This window comes from Aplidium turbinatum, chromosome 13, assembly GCF_918807975.1.
Source record: "Aplidium turbinatum chromosome 13, kaAplTurb1.1, whole genome shotgun sequence".
Taxonomy (NCBI): domain Eukaryota; kingdom Metazoa; phylum Chordata; class Ascidiacea; order Aplousobranchia; family Polyclinidae; genus Aplidium; species Aplidium turbinatum.
This window is the reverse complement of record NC_137484.1, coordinates 5,940,678-5,957,781: the sequence shown is the minus strand read 5'-3', so window position 1 is coordinate 5,957,781 and position 17,104 is coordinate 5,940,678. Positions and strand designations below refer to the sequence as shown.

Below are 17,104 nucleotides of genomic sequence, written 5' to 3'. Positions count from 1 at the left end.
GCAAATAAAATTTGTATACAGTACCGTACCAAACCATTCCCAAAAATTTAGAAAAATGTTTCATAACTGAAAAATCACTAAATGGAACATATAACAACTGCAAATCTGTCCAAACTTTTGCAAATCTATATATACCTGACTGACTCGTATAGGTAATCTTATCATCATCATCTTTCAGCTCTAAGTGATCAAGTTTTTTAACAGAAAGATATCTGACTCCGTACTTACCTTTTAAATACCATGATATCAGGACTTTTAGAAACTTCCATGTTTAAACTATTCCATGAATGCGTTAGTACAACTTCGCCTATATGGTGTCTGCATGCAAACCACAGTAACTTTCGATTCAACTATACACATGCTGCCGTTTGAGATCCTGAAATCATATAATCTACAGTATATGTCTAGTTGCTGAACTTGCTAAGAATAATATTTCTCTTAGATACTGCATTTGTTACTGTACATCTATTTATGTTTCTGTTATAATATGCATTCTGTTTCATATTTTATTGTTACTTACTACTCATAAGATATAGCCTTACAAGAATAATTCATAATAATCTTATTAATCTGGTCTGCCTTCTGCAATTGTATAGATATTACTGTATTGAGTTAGCCTTTATTGAACTGTATTGTACTGAATTCTGATTATAAATGCCTGACTGAATTTTCCATTCTATATAATACTACCAGAGTTAGAAGTCGTTGTGTCAAACACCATCCCTCCAACACACTCAGTGCAATTCCATTTCTTGAAATGTTCAATGGTAGCTTTTGAAATTAATTCTCCTGACTTTTGTGATGACTTATGTGGTAGTGCTGGAACTCCTAACTATAAAAACCCTAAAACACCATTTTTGGCAATATCTCTTTTTCTAACGGAAATAGACCTATATAATGCTAGAAAGACTAATATAAATATGAGGTTTCTGGTCATTTTGAGCTATAAATCAACTCTCTAGCCCAAGTATAACTGTAGATACTGTGAAATCGTGATTATCGGGGCGAGCAAGGGGGTTCAAAAGTTTGGGGGTGACCAGCTACCCCTAAACATTGTTTATTTTTTCTGAAATTTTAACAGATTGTTTTATACCCCTAACCTCACCAAAAAAAAGTAAGGGTGAAACATCCATACAAGGGACACCAGCCGCACCCTATTGGTTACTCAGCTGAAGTCAGCTGCTTGTCCCTAAGCCCTTTGAGGACTGCTGGGACATATGTGTCCCATGCACTTACCCGATTACCCTGCAGTTAACTTTAAAAAATTTGCCACTGCCTAACGTAGTATTGGATGTCTACCCTAAAATAAAGGAATTGAATTGTTTTTGCGAAGATGTTTTTTATATGACATATGAAGTGTAAACAAACAAATTCTACATAAAATAATTTTCAGAAATTTAATGGTCCTCAAGGGGTTTATAAATGGTAGCCAATTCAAATTTTTTTATCCTTTCCCATTTTTCTGCTGATGTTTGCTTGTTCATTTTGTGTTTCGCAAGTCTTGTTGATTTATCAAGTACAGGCCTCGAAATTTGTACTTTTTTCCGGCGGTCAAGCATGTCCTACCGGACTGGCCCTTTCAGCGGACATTTAATATCTCAACCAGACATATTTTTTGCATGTAGATTTTGCACAAAATCACACTACAGTATTGTGTAGTCGTGTTTGTAGAAGAAGATTTTCTATAACTCTGCAATGGTTGATGGCTTAATTAACCGACCCTGAAGTATACTGGAGCTGATTGCTTGCAAATAAATCAGTGCGTTAATGACAGTCGTGTAATGACGCAATAAACACAATTGAAAACAACAACCCAAATTTCCTTATTGCAAAAGCAACTACGATCACTTATTCCGTGGTTTTCGCATTATGGAATCGTTGTGCCAAGCGATTACTGCCAGCGCGGGGTCGTAAATCTCCAGCTCAGCTCGCCACATTCGCCTAAGCACGTGCGGAACCCAGCTGAGACTTGCTTCTCTGTGACTTTCTTTTTAACAAACGATCAATGTAACGCAATAATCCTCATTGTTATAATTAGAATACATATCCTGCCGAAAAGTTCAGACAACTTTATTTCAAGGCAACATTGCAAGGCGTTGAAATAATGTAAAAATGGCTACTTTTGCCATCAGCTTATTAACCACGCCACTCTAATGTGATCTTTAAAGCAATTGCCTTTACTATTGTTTCAGCTCCGTATTTGTTCGCGTTAAACAAACAATTGTAAAAATTCAAATTTAAAATATATTTTTGCTGCATTAGCTCTATTTTTGCCAAGAATTTATGGTGGTCCTTTATGACCGACCAATGAGTCGGCTTCGGCAGACATTCGAGGTCATTCCGGAGGTCATGTCCGCCATGACCGCTGGATATTTCGAGGCCTGATTTCTTATTTTTTCGTTTTCATTCTTCGCGCCTTCAAGTAGCATTTCTCAAGTGTTCTCGACAGATATTTCTCACGTACCGGTACCAATATTTTTTTCATTTCGATTGTTGGTGCATAGGTTACCTTCATTTTCTCAATTGTTCTTAACAGCTATTTCGCGTACCGGTAATTTTTCATAATAAAACCTAACTACAGCAGCTGTTTTAAGTTCTGTATCAGTCTACGAAGAAGAGAAGGCTTCTTGCATTCTTTGCTAGACCTTGCATCGTTCTTCAGCATCAGTCCATCCTGATAGCTCAGTTGGTTAGCGCTTGAATTCGTTAACGAAGAAGCTTCAAGATCAAGCATCGCTGGTTCGACTCTCATGGTTGGTTTAAAACCTGCCAATAATAATAATCCTGTTTTTATTTGCACCCTTTGCGATATCATACAATACACTGCAATCACAAATGCGATACAACTGACGACAGGAAGCAGCAAAGAGGAACCAACTAATCTTAGTATGCAAAATAAAATAACATACTCCTTGTCTGCCTGCCCGTATCTGCCTAACTTACTTGATGTCTGCCTGCTGATTCACTGAAGTAGCCAGTCTGCAAGGAAAAAGAATCACGTAAAAAGTTCAGGAGAGCAATTGTCCTTTATACATTTAATGAAATACCACATCAACAAGGAGTTTCTCCTGGTCTGGGGGCAGTGCCGGTCTTTGGCGTGTGCAAGCTTTATTTCCAAAAATGCCAAAGAAAAAATGATCATATCTTTTTGCTATGCCATCGGACAGCACCATTTTACAGTAATATTCATACCCAAATTTTTGTTGGACATGCTCTCAAAATGCACCAAATTCAAAGTAATTTTTCAAAATTTTCTGTGCGAGGCCCCCCAGATCCCCTGCCTCTGGGGGTCGCCTTCCGCGAACACGCCGTCAGGCTTCGCCCGCCAGCCGTCAAACCTCCCCTTTCAAAATACCTAGCTACGCTACTGAATTGGATGATTTGGGTAATTGCCCCGCAATGCATATTCCGCACAGGGCCCGACATTCCCTAAGACCGGCACTGCTGGGCGTCACAGGAAGAGAGTTCCGACGTCCCTAAGCTCTGTGTGCCATTATTCATTCATTTGATTGTGCAATAGGTGATGTAAACCTATTTATTTTAGTAGTTTTCGCGCAATGAAATTCCACGTGCGCATTACCGTAATAAGCGTCACGCATTAATATTTTTGAGTGAAAATGCGCGTAGTGAGTCTTTAATTACGTGCTTATAATCGCAAACCGGAAATGACGTAATTTTTTGGGAGTACATACCCAAGATGTTAGGCTAGCTACATGACAAAAATTACTTGAAATGTACAAGAACTATTTAAGTTACATTAAAGTTTCTTCAAATTTCCGCGCATTTGTCGCTTTACCTATACTGTAGCCTATATTCAAGCGGGTGGTAGGCTTGAGTGAAGAGTAACTTAGTTTTCTGTCAAAACCCAGACTAGGTTTTGCCAAAGCTGAGCTGATACAATCTGCAGACTTTACTAGGAATACAGTAGCACCTAAATGAACGGGGGCCACAGTGCTCCGCACCTAAATATCCTGACGCCACATTGTGCGCACCTATTTGACCGGCGCCGAACTGTTTGCGCCTAAAGGACGTGAACCCGAATCAGAGGACATGTCAAAATCAGAATCAGCATATGCTTTCTTCCTGTCAGTCTTCGTAAAAACGTATCTCGTGTTAGGCCTCCTGGACCTCTTGGATGAGCGAGAGCCAGATGTCCTCCAAAGATGGATATCAGGTTTGGGATCAAAATCTTTTATCTCGGCTCAATGCAGCTGGATTGTCTTTTTTTGCAGTGTTTCAGAGTGACGTCGCCAATCGCCATTTTGTAAGCCAAAACTTTTCACCGGCGAATATTTTCACTAGCCAATCGGACTAGTACTGCAACATTTCTACTAGTCCGCGCAAATTTTGGCTAGCGGACTAGCGTTAAGATCGAACTCTGTGAGTTATGAATTTTGTTTTGGTAAACTAACTTTGATGACTCATCACATTGAGTTATCATCCGGGCACCCTTAAGCTCTTGTATTCCTACCAAATGCACACACTTTTGGTTTTTATAAACCTACTGCTTTCCACCAATAATGTTTTTTGTTATTGTTGAATTTTGATTAATCCATGATGTAAGAACTGGGCATATCTGTACAACTAAGAAGTATTTAATTTGTTTTTAACATTTCTTTTTGCATATTTTAGCATTCATAATAGTTCCATTACAGCTCAGTGGTGATGCAGAAAAAAGAAGCGAGTTTCATTCGCAGTTCATCTACTTCGTTGAATGCTTACTTCAAGACCCAGATAGAGACTTGGCAACTGAAAGATGTCTTCAATTTATTGCAATGTATGATCATTTTTCTTGCAATCAATCTCTGCTTATTTCCATTGTTTTAAATATATGTATTTTCATGTTTCATCTCGTTTAAAATGGTTTTGTCGACTCTACTGATTAGTGAATGATTTATAAATATATATTCAGTTGGGGCAAAAAAAAACATAGGGGTACTTGAGGTAAAAAAGGACAACCCCCCCTAAGAATGATTTTTTTTAAAAACTTTGCATGGTTAGAAACATCATTTATTTGCGTAGTTTTTTAGCATACAATACAGGTTTAGAGGTAAGTAATCTTCAAGTACTATGCAAATCACTAAATTGACCTAAAAACTGTCCAAAAAAACTTTTTTTGCTCTTTACTAAACTTTTTGTGGATCGAAAACGATTGTTGACAATCACAATCTTTTTATGTGTATTTACATGATATTTCAGTGTGATTGTACTCCAGTACTTCAATTGTGATTGCTGTTAACCTTACATTCTATTCTATGTTGTCTTTTTTTACCCCAAAACTACACAATGTGTTGGGGCAAAAAAAAACAGTTGTTTTTATTTTCCCTGTGCTTTTTTTTTTACCCGATCTTTAATAAATTTTATTTTAAAACGATTTTGGTTGCTATATAAGGAATTAAAATAACATTTTAATGTTTTATTTGCATTTTTTCAGTTTCCTGACCTCTAATAAATACATAAATCCCAATGTACTGATGATTCATGACAGGAAAAGTGAAGTTAAGCGTGAGGTTTCACGCTCCAATCCTTTTGTGTTGTTCTTTGTAGTTAATTAATTTATGTACCATTCCACTAGTTGAACTCCTGCCAAGTAGCCATTCAAAAGCTTAACCTTCTTCTAAGCATTTACCAGTTTCAGTTCAGTGTTAGTTTAACCAGTCCTGGTAGCATTATTTTTCGTATATAGGCAAATAGGAAATTTCGTTGAGGCAAATAAAATGCTTTAACTTGACTTGCCCTTCATCAATATGATTAGCTTTGAGGTCTTAGATTAGCTTAGATAAATCCTAAAGTACTCGCATTTGCCAAAAGATAAATTGGTTTTGATAGAAAGTGTGTTAACATCAAGGGGACACATAGCCTACCAATGACAAGAAGAAGGGTGAAGATGAATGCAAGCATTTTAACTAAGGAAGAATATCAAGTGCAAGTTGAAAACTTTTTAAGCAGATGGATCATTTGCAAAAAAGAGAAAAGCTGGGAGAAGGAAAAGGAACGCAGACGAAGATAAGAAATAAATTTACGAAGATAAGAAAGTTAAGAAATAAATAAGATAAGACCTGGAGGAGGAGGAAGAAATAGGAAAAAAAGGATAGAGAGAGAAATTTAAAGACAAATGGATGAAGACAGGAGGAGAGTAAATACAAAGGATAAGATGGTAGAAGAGTCTGACAATGAACATGAAGAAATGAATGACGAAACAAGAGAAGACATAGTTGTTGAAATGGAAGATGTAGAGGAAGAGAGAAAAGATCTAACTGAAGAAAGTGTAAATAAACAGACGAAAGAAAAAAGAACAATTAAATTGGAAATAAGCAAAGCGCAAGTTGGAAAGTACTTGGCAGTGTTTTTGGAGAAGCCAAGAACATATTATTGGGAAAAACTTCTGAAGGTCTTTAGAGACGAGGTTGATGGAAAAATTGAGCAAGCTGAATTTCAGTTTTTGCACAAGAAATCAACTTTAGAAGATGCAGTGTACTGGGACTGGCCAGCAAAGGAGGACAGATATCCTCAAATGTTAAAAATTGTTTTTGGGGCCTTTCAACTGCAGTGTTAACTGCTGCCGGACGTGCAAAGTCATATTTTGGTTTTGCCGAAGGAGAAGAAGTAAAAGAAAATCTTGTGTTCCTAAGCAAATATGGACTTCATAATGCATAAACTGCTTTGTTTGTTTGAACAAGATGTTACAATTTCATCCTCATCTATATATATATATACCTATTTTTTCTGCTTTGTGTTGCTTTTAACAAACAAAATTTGCTGTGAAAATTGATTGTTTTTTTTTTACCACATGCATGGTTTTTATTGCCCCAAACACTGGGGGAAAAAAAACAACACAAAATATTCGATAAAAATAAAAAGAATAAACATAATGCTCCAATTTTTTGGATACATCAATGGAGTATCAATACTGATCAATAGAGGGTAAAATTTTACTTTTTGGCCGATTTTTCAGCGAGAAAATCAAAAGTTTGTCAATTTTGCATTTTTTTGCCCGACTTGACTATAGTAATTAAATTAGTTGTTGCAATGAGATTGCTTTAAACTGATAGGCCGGCAGAACAATGAACATATTATGTACACAGACTTTTTATGTCTACTAATACTAACGCAAAGAATGTTTGGAGAGTTTCAACAAAGAATGTTCAAATTTCAAGCTACCATACATTAAGTGACAAAAGAGGATGCACATTTTATTTTCTGGCCAATGGCCATGCTAGCTGCTGAAATGTTCTTTGCTTGTCTCAGCTGTCAATATTCATACTTTTTGAAGAATTTTGCAAGATTTTTCTATCTTTTTCTGTTCCTTTGAATGCTGGTATACGGCATGTTGTAGTTGATGCGTGTTTTTTGTTTCTGATATGTTAATGGCAAAAATGTGTTCTAATGTCTGGCTAATTAATGCAAGCCTTACCAGTCATTGCTCAGTATAAGCTATAAGCTTTAGTTGTCTTAAAAATGATAACAATATTTTTTGTTTAGTTTTTCTGCCCACTTTGCTGATACCTGTGATGAAAATGAAGTGGAGCCACCTGCAGACACCAATGATGAGATTGAGTTGTACAATTTTCTCATTGATCATCTTATTCAGCCTGAAGTAAGTAAAAACTAAACATTCTAGAACCAATGTTGAAAGTTTTATATCTACAATGGATTCAAAAAATATTACTTTTTTTAATTTTGAATTTATAGCTTTGTACAGTATGCTACTAAACAATTGCAGATGTATTAGCACCACAAATTTTTATTAAGGAAATAAATCATAGATATCTTTTATTATATTTTTTGTGCCTAATGAAATAATCTTATTAAATTTATTGATGCCAATGCGAATTAGCTGATTTTTCAACCCTTATGGTCTTTGTTACTTTTTTTACCATACCGTATATATCGTCGCTAATAAGCTGAACTATCGTCACTCCAAAAATGCAGTTTTGAGAAAATTGAATTTTAAAGTTCACGCTGTGTTTGCTGTACATTGTTTGATCTTTCTAAAAGTTTTCTAACGAAAAAACATAAAAACTAAACATTGCTTTTCATGGAGCTTTGTTGTAGAAAAAAAAGATAATTCTTTTTTGCAAAAATTGAACGTTAGAAAAATGAATATGGACATACGATAGTTTAACAAAAAAAAAATTTGACGAAATGTAGTTACAATCATCATCATCATCATCATAGTCCATCGTCGGTTTGTTCCCCACTAGTGGGGGTGGCAATATTACAATAATACAGCAAAATTGTTGTAGCCTATGCGAAATAGAAAGAAATATAACTAAGCCTTAAACATCAAATGCTAAAACCGATTGAAAGAAAAATTAACTAAAAGGAAAGGGAGTGTCAACGTGAAACGTGTAAAATAGCTTTCAGAGCAGAGTATCGTAAGTCCCATTTTATTAATTTTTTTTGCAAAACTATCGTAACTCCCGTTTACGGTAGTTCATCGTTTTGTATCATCAAAACTAAAGTAGATAGAGTTACGATGCGTTAACAAAATAAACTGTTAGTCTATAAAGATACCAAATCAATCAAAAACGCAATTTTGAAAAATTTGGACTTACGATAGTTCAGCTTATTAACGACGATATCTGTTGTTAAACTAGGATCTGGTGAAAGGCAAAGCTAGTGTTTACTAATACTATTGATGGAACGACATCCGGCTCTGGCCATTTTTTTAAACTCCGGCTTCAGGCCGGTAATGGTGGCTCTGAGCCGGAGGTGTTTGTGGCTGCAATCACTTTTTCAAATTGGACAGATGATGTATTGTATATATACGCATTTTGACTGAATTTACAGTAAAAATGAAAATTTTCTCTGAAATTAATCCCGTCTTGTGGGCGAAGCAAAATAAGAATAGACGCGTTCTGAAGAGGTTAGATGTGTATATAAGAATTTTTTTTTTTCGGTCATTTATCAGTTATTGACAGATTTTTTAGCAAAATGTCCGAAAAAATAACGTTTAATGAATAAACAACGTTTCTCAGCGAAACTTAATGTTGTAGCTAGTCAGGAAGTGCAAATTTTGGTTTGTATCAGCTACTTGAAAGGAAATATTTTCATTAGAAAAAATGACCGAAATAAATAAAAAATGAACGAATTTTTTCAAGTCATTTCGGACAAATGATCGAACAGTCTCAGCGAAAAAAAAACCCAGTAAGATTGAAAATTGATTTAAAGAAGTCAATCAAAATCCTTCAATATCTTAAAAACAATTTTACTTCAGGTGGATAGAGAACATTGCCACATTTGAAATCTGCCCAAGTTGTATTTGTGTCGCTGATGATACGAAATCACTTTGTTGACAATACTTAATGGTGTTTGTTTGCACATATATACAATTATAGGTGGGATGGCGCAGAGGATAAGGCACTTGCTTTCCAATCATGCAATCCTGGTTCGACTCCTGACTTAAGCTGGTTGTTGAAAATCACCGCTCACCTCCACCCAGAGTGTAATAAACTGGGTGGGCGTAGTTGCTGAAGGAAAGGCAACCGAGAGAATAATGATAATCATGTTTTTATTTGAAAGGAACTGGCCACCCTACTCTCGTTAGTGCCTAAGGCTTAGTATAATGAGAACCTTATCTTCTCATCCCCTGATGCTTGGATCAAGTATGGGACTCACCTTTACCTTTTACATATTATACTACAGTATAAATCAAACACTTGGGTGATGTTATATGTTTAGATGCACTGCCACAGCAACAAGACAGTTCGCTTTCGCATCTGTCAGATTGTTGGTCTTTTGCTGAATGCCGTTCCCCAAAATGCTGCATTGGATGAAGATCTCATGGATAGGTATTCCATTCATTCCTTAGTACACATGTGTGACGTGTGTTATCACAATATTCCTAACCGCCAAACACATGCCTGGACAGCAAAATCCGTCATTTTTACCTGTAAAACTGAAGGACTTTGCTGTCTGGGTGGTTGACTTGTTGACAAAATTACACTGTCAGCGAAGGTTCCACCATAACAAGCTTTAATTATTCATAAATAACATCATGCGTTCCACGGGTTCCAACAATACTTTGCGCCTCAAAGGATTTCCAAGAAAGCATGCTTTCCATCGATAACCTAAAAGTTCTTTCATCTACCCAGTAGAAGTCTCTTGTTTCTTTACCTTATTATGTGGAAGTTTCTGAAAAAATAATTGAAATAAGCGAATCTTAATTGAAATTGTTGTAAAAGTCACTTTGAAACCTTTGTTGACAATAAGTAAATTTTTGCCGTTTTTAAAAGACTCCTTGAAACAAATCGAAATCTCAGGTTTAGTGTTACAAGTATCTTGTGTCTGTGATGAACAATTTAATTTATGTTGGCCAAACAAAACGAGGTCTTAAATCTCGCATTAATGAACACAAAAGAGCTTTCAAATATCAACGCCCGGAACAATCTGCTCCTTGCATGCATGCCATAACTTCAGAATTTAGGGTGGGCTGAAAAAACTTTTTTTTTGAAAATTACAAATGGGGGTTCCTAATGCCTGGCAAATGATCCAAAAACATCCCAAAAAAATTTTTGGGGAGTTGGGGGCAAAAACCAGCCTCCAACTCCCCCATCAAGGTCATGCGGGGGTCAAATTCCATGAAAATGCTGTAACTCGAGAACCGCTTGTGGTAGAAAGCTGTTCTTACACTCAAATGATGCAGAATAGTCATAATTCTATCTGTCCTAAAACAACTTTTCTTCGTAAGTAATATATTTATTGAGATATTTAGAAAAAACTGGTATTCCATGTTCTTATGTATATTCGCATGTGTGTATCACATCAGCCTTTCTAGATTTTCGCTATTAAAACTGCTTCAGCAGTCAGCACTTGTCACCAAAGCATTTTGATGAGTTGTGTGCAATAGACAATTACTGTAGACATAGAATTAGACCAATGAACGTCTTAAGAGCGTTCATTAAAAACGAATACAAAACGATATACTAGCAAAATCTAATATAAAATCGTCTCCACTCCTGCACACATGAAAGGCCATTCAGTTGCAAAGTTATCATAGCAGTGTACTGTACACTGTACAGTATAATGTTCTGCAGTGTATAACTGAAATGTTGTAGCCTACCTGTATTCTAACTGGCTTGACAAAACGTTACGTTGGCGTCACATGGGGGAGGGTGGGGGTCAAAAATTCGGAAAAACAGCGTTATGTAATATTTGAACCTTCCCTAAGACGTTTCACAATCAAAATACTACTGGCATCTTGTTTTGAGTAATATAAAGTTGCAGTGAAAAACAAAAAAACAATGAAATAATGCAGGATGCAGCCCACAGAAAAGTGACACTGCAGTCTGCAGTTATTACTTTGCCTAATCTGTGGCAAAATGAGACTTATTGTCAATTTTCTTCATCATCTTTCTGGATCTAATTTTTTGCCGTATAAGCCCATCACGTCGCTCAAATGTTGCAACTGCTGTTGCTGCTTCACTGACAAGCTTAATGTGGCGCTCAACTGCTTGATTGTGGCATGGATGTAGCAGCTTAAAAGGGTTGGTACGAATGTCATTTACTTCGGCAGAGGACTTCTTCCTAATTGCTGGTGGTTCAGTAACACCGTCCATGTTCATGTCCACAAGTTTGTAATAAACTTTGGCCTTTACACTAATTTTCGGGACTGTAAAACGGCGAAAGGTTTCAGAAGATACGTCTTCATCTGGTTCATCTTCTGGCCAATATCCTCCTTCATAACTTTCTGCTGGGATTTCAGCATCAGCACTTGCCTGCAGCTCACCGCGGATAGCCATAATTTTGTTTACTGCTAAACAGCGAACCTGGTAATCACTATCACCCAACATGGCCAATAAAATATCTTCTGGGTGAGCAAAATAGGCATTGCGCTCGAGAGATGCTATTGCTGTTTCTCTTATTTTTGGACTAGGAAACTTTGTAATTCGCTCTAGCAATGCATGGAAATTCTTTGCTCCTTCAGATATGACATTTCTTCGTTTTATCTCAAACCAGGAGGGAAAGAAAATTTTAACACAAAATTCTGCTAAAAGAGCAAGGTTTTTTGATGTTTTTTCTTCGGAAATGTAAATTCTTAAAATCCGTGAAGCAAGTGCAATTTCCCTGCATTGCTAGAGCGAATTACAAAGTTTCCTAGTCCAAAAATAAGAGAAACAGCAATAGCATCTTTCGAGCGCAATGCCTATTTTGCTCACCCAGAAAATATTTTATTGGCCATGTTGGGTGATAGTGATTACCAGGTTCGCTGTTTAGCAGTAAACAAAATTATGGCTATCCGCGGTGAGCTGCAGGCAAGTGCTGATGCTGAAATCCCAGCAGAAAGTTATGAAGGAGGATATTGGCCAGAAGATGAACCAGATGAAGACGTATCTTCTGAAACCTTTCGCCGTTTTACAGTCCCGAAAATTAGTGTAAAGGCCAAAGTTTATTACAAACTTGTGGACATGAACATGGACGGTGTTACTGAACCACCAGCAATTAGGAAGAAGTCCTCTGCCGAAGTAAATGACATTCGTACCAACCCTTTTAAGCTGCTACATCCATGCCACAATCAAGCAGTTGAGCGCCACATTAAGCTTGTCAGTGAAGCAACAACAGCAGTTGCAACATTTGAGCGACGTGATGGGCTTATACGGCAAAAAATTAGATCCAGAAAGATGATGAAGAAAATTGACAATAAGTCTCATTTTGCCACAGATTAGGCAAAGTAATAACTGCAGACTGCAGTGTCACTTTTCTGTGGGCTGCATCCTGCATTATTTCACTGTTTTTTTGTTTTTCACTGCAACTTTATATTACTCAAAACAAGATGCCAGTAGTATTTTGATTGTGAAACGTCTTAGGGAAGGTTCAAATATTACATAACGCTGTTTTTCCGAATTTTTGACCCCCACCCTCCCCCATGTGACGCCAACGTAACGTTTTGTCAAGCCAGTTAGAATACAGGTAGGCTACAACATTTCAGTTATACACTGCAGAACATTATACTGTACAGTGTACAGTACACTGCTATGATAACTTTGCAACTGAATGGTCTTTCATGTGTGCAGGAGTGGAGACGATTTTATATTAGATTTTGCTAGTATATCGTTTTGTATTCGTTTTTAATGAACGCTCTTAAGACGTTCATTGGTCTAATTCTATGTCTACAGTAATTGTCTATTGCACACAACTCATCAAAATGCTTTGGTGACAAGTGCTGACTGCTGAAGCAGTTTTAATAGCGAAAATCTAGAAAGGCTGATGTGATACACACATGCGAATATACATAAGAACATGGAATACCAGTTTTTTCTAAATATCTCAATAAATATATTACTTACGAAGAAAAGTTGTTTTAGGACAGATAGAATTATGACTATTCTGCATCATTTGAGTGTAAGAACAGCTTTCTACCACAAGCGGTTCTCGAGTTACAGCATTTTCATGAAATTTGACCCCCGCATGACCTTGATGGGGGAGTTGGAGGCTGGTTTTTGCCCCCAACTCCCCAAAAATTTTTTTGGGATGTTTTTGGATCATTTGCCAGGCATTAGGACCCCCCCATTCGTAATTTTCAAAAAAAAAGTTTTTTCAGCCCACCCTACTTCAGATCATAAAATAACTTGGAGCAATTCTAAAAGTTGAAAGTGATTATAAAAGGCGAATGTTTTCTGAAAGTTAGTTCATCAATCAAATGCCTCATGTAATGAATCGCAATGATGGCATCTCTTTTTCTGCTATCTACAAAATACTATTGTAAGTGCTTATTTGACATTTTTTAAATTGGTCTCTTGCTGATTTTAAACTGTGCAGCAGTGCGTACACAATTCTATTCATCATGACTCATGCCGTTCGCTCTTTGCCGTTAATTAGTCCCTTGTTAACATTTAAACCCATTTTCTAGTTCAAAGTTTGCGCCGATAATTTTGTCCAGAAGTTGAATTTTTATTTCGCAAATTTGGTTGATTTCAGCAACATGGTCCTATGTTTTGCCATGCTAGACAGGTAGTCACTACCTGGTCTAGCTCCCTGAAGAAGTCACTCGTGTCTGATTGATAAAACCTCGAAATAAAAGCAGATTGTCACTTTATACATCTTGTGATAGTTTAGCTTAATTTGCACCAGTAGAACGCATCATGTTATTTAACTAAATGCCTGGTGAACACTCAACAGCCTCATTCAATTTTTTAAGCTTTATTCTTTGTACAGTAGGACTTGGGCATTGTGACGATGCTACTGAGTTTTATGTCTGTGTTAGTGTTAGTTATACACTTTACCACCTCATATTAATGCACGAAGTGCAGTACAGTTTATTGAAATTTTTCAGGTTTTGTTTTAGTCCCATTCATTGGCAACCTTGAAATAATGTGTATTTTAGCTAGACTTAGTGCTTTTGCATTTAACTTTAAGACACCTTATCGGCGAAAAAAGACAGACATAACCCTTTATGTTCGATAGCATTAAGTTGCATGTGGCTATAATTTTTATTTTCATTGCTACGCTATAATTATAAAGCCTTGTTTTAATTTGAATGGAGAACATGAAAAATGCACAAGTACATACATAACAAAAGAAACATTTTACCTCAGTAGCCGCACACTTACAGTTTTCTGAATGAAAGGTTGTTGTTGACCTCTCTGTTGAAAATTGTACAAAGAAATTTCACTTGCGTTGATCACAGAAAGCAGCAGTGTTGCAGCCATGCTTGCCTCAATTTTAAATTACGTACCTGCAAAAACTAGTAAACAAATTTATGACAAACCGTTTATGAACAAATGGAAATGCCATGTGGATAGTTGAAATTCCTTTTTTTGTTTTATAAATCAACAGGTCTCCTACGTTTTTAAAAGAATTACTTATGAGTTGTTAAGAAATTTATTTTTAACTGCAGTTAACGTCCCAGGTTAGTTTTGTTATGGCATATGTTGGGTTTCACATCTACTATGTGTTGTTATTTCGCTTACAGTGTGACCAAGGTCATGCTAGATAGGATTCAGGATAAAGTTCCCTCAGTTCGTGCTCAAGCTGCCAAGTCACTGAGTCGTCTGCAGCAACCAAGCGAACGTGATTGCCCTGTCATTGAGGGTTCGTGTTTAGCCTATTCGTTGTTTTATTATAAGGGCTATCAGACTATATTTCAATGATATATTTTACCTTTGACAATAAAGCAGCTAAATTCAGCTTGAATGTTATATAAAGAATCTCACTGTCAAATGTCAGCTTGAATGTCACTATAAGGTATGGACTGAGGTGGATTAATTCATAAATCTAACTTCCGAATCCTGCTCTACTGTAGAATACTATTCGAGGTTTGTGGTACACATTTACCTTTGTTTGTTGTGTGGCACAACAAACCTATAAAACTACACAACAAAACAGGATTTAACATTATTTACTTTATTATTAAAAACAAAAAGAATAAATACAAAGAAAATACCTCAAGGCTGATGAGTTGGAGGCCTATCTTTTCCAACCACAAGGTGTCCCTGTTGGTCGTGATTTACCATTAAACTACATTGTGTCGAAACTTTATCTCGTTTTATCCACGCTTGTCTCTTCTTGCAGCGTATCTTTTTCATTTGGCATGTGATGACAGTCCTCCAGTACGTGCTGCCGTTCTTTCGAATATTTCACTAACAACCAAAACTCTGCCTTGTGTGGTCGACAGGACAAGAGATATATCAGAGAATGTGCGAAAGATTGCGTTTCAAGTAAGTTTTCTTGAACAATTTTTAAAAGTAAGTTGCAATCAACTTGCCTTTGGTCTTTATGTGGCAACGTGGTTAGTGTCTGCGTGGCATGGGTTCGATACCCTGTTGGGTCATTCTAAAGAATTAAAAAAAAATGCTTCAGAATCTTCTTCTTGCTTGGCACTCAGCAATGGAATAGATTCAGGCTTATTATGCACTCGGTTGCGCAGCTATCCAGCTGCACTGAGTCACACTGACACTGGCTGCTCTGTAAAGCGCTGAGAGCAACGCATGGTCCTAATTTAAATTAGTCCTTGGCAGAGTACCCTTGGTTTAAGTGTTAACGTTGTTTAAATGTTTAACCATTGTCCGTTATGCTCTCGAATTCGATTCTCATCAAGAGCTTGGGACTTGGCAAGACATCTAATAACTTCCTTGGTAGTGGACATGAAAATTGACTTCCGTGCTTGGCATAATTATCATCAGGACTGCAGCTGATTCAACACTATCTTAAACCGTTGCTGCTTTCTATTCATGTATTGTACTGTACTGTTGCAATATATATTGCCACAACAGCTTCTATATAATATACAATTTCTTTGCAATGCAGACGCTTGCCCAAAAAGTGAGCATCAAAGCCTTAACCAGCTCCCAGAGACTTTACCTGATCAAACAAGGGCTGTCTGATCGTTCGGAAGCTGTGCGTGAGATCATGTCTCGGCAGGTTTTTCAAGCGTGGCTGTTGACTTTCGATGTAAGTAATTGCATTTGCAACCAGGTAGATTACATTAATTTCAATGCAAAAAGCGTTTAAATTTTTAGCATACACTACACGAAAACAATATCTTCTGTATCTATAAAGGGCCGAATATTGTTTTCCGGAGCGTGCCACCCCCGTTTCAGACCATTGTACAACGGTCTTTTGTTGGTATTTTGTATTCAATTTGGTAAATGACAGGTACCAACACGCTGGAGGCCTAATGTGCCAGGTGTTTAGTTGATTCTGTTATTATAATGATTCATTATTGAATTAGTATCAAGTTCCCTGTTTATCCGTCAATCAATATATATGTAATACTTTGTTTATGTTTTTAAATCCATTTTGAGTCTTACAGGACGAAAAAAAAGGTTATTTCATCTGTCTTGTAGTAAGTAATCGTGGTGGCAAAAAAAAAATATATGAAGAATTCAGCAACATATTTGATTTTTTATACCAAAGACAGGCAAGACACAACAATAACACAGGGTTGAGCATTACAACAGTATATTACATATTTACAAATAGTTCAACATTCAAACGTTTTCGACTTAACTTAAGTCCTCATCAGGAATCTGTAAATAATTATAAACTACAATAAATTTCACTTCTTGACAGTGACTACCGTAACTAACTAACTAAACAACTAACTAAAAGCATCGAGAAACACGCAACGATTAAAAGCAATGGAGTGGAAAACATACAGACA

General features: G+C 36.6%; 1 protein-coding gene across 1 annotated transcript in view; it reads left to right on the top strand.

The window, feature by feature from the left end:
• The window catches only part of LOC145782614 (condensin complex subunit 3-like), a 61,179-nt gene that overhangs the window by 33,245 nt on the left and 10,830 nt on the right, over positions 1–17,104 (top strand). Inside the window, exons 2-7 of the mRNA XM_082594423.1 lie at positions 4,656–4,777; positions 7,483–7,597; positions 9,685–9,794; positions 14,915–15,033; positions 15,514–15,659; positions 16,249–16,392. Coding sequence (XP_082450549.1) covers positions 4,656–4,777; positions 7,483–7,597; positions 9,685–9,794; positions 14,915–15,033; positions 15,514–15,659; positions 16,249–16,392 — 756 coding nt within the window. The remainder of the gene's footprint in view (positions 1–4,655; positions 4,778–7,482; positions 7,598–9,684; positions 9,795–14,914; positions 15,034–15,513; positions 15,660–16,248; positions 16,393–17,104) is intronic.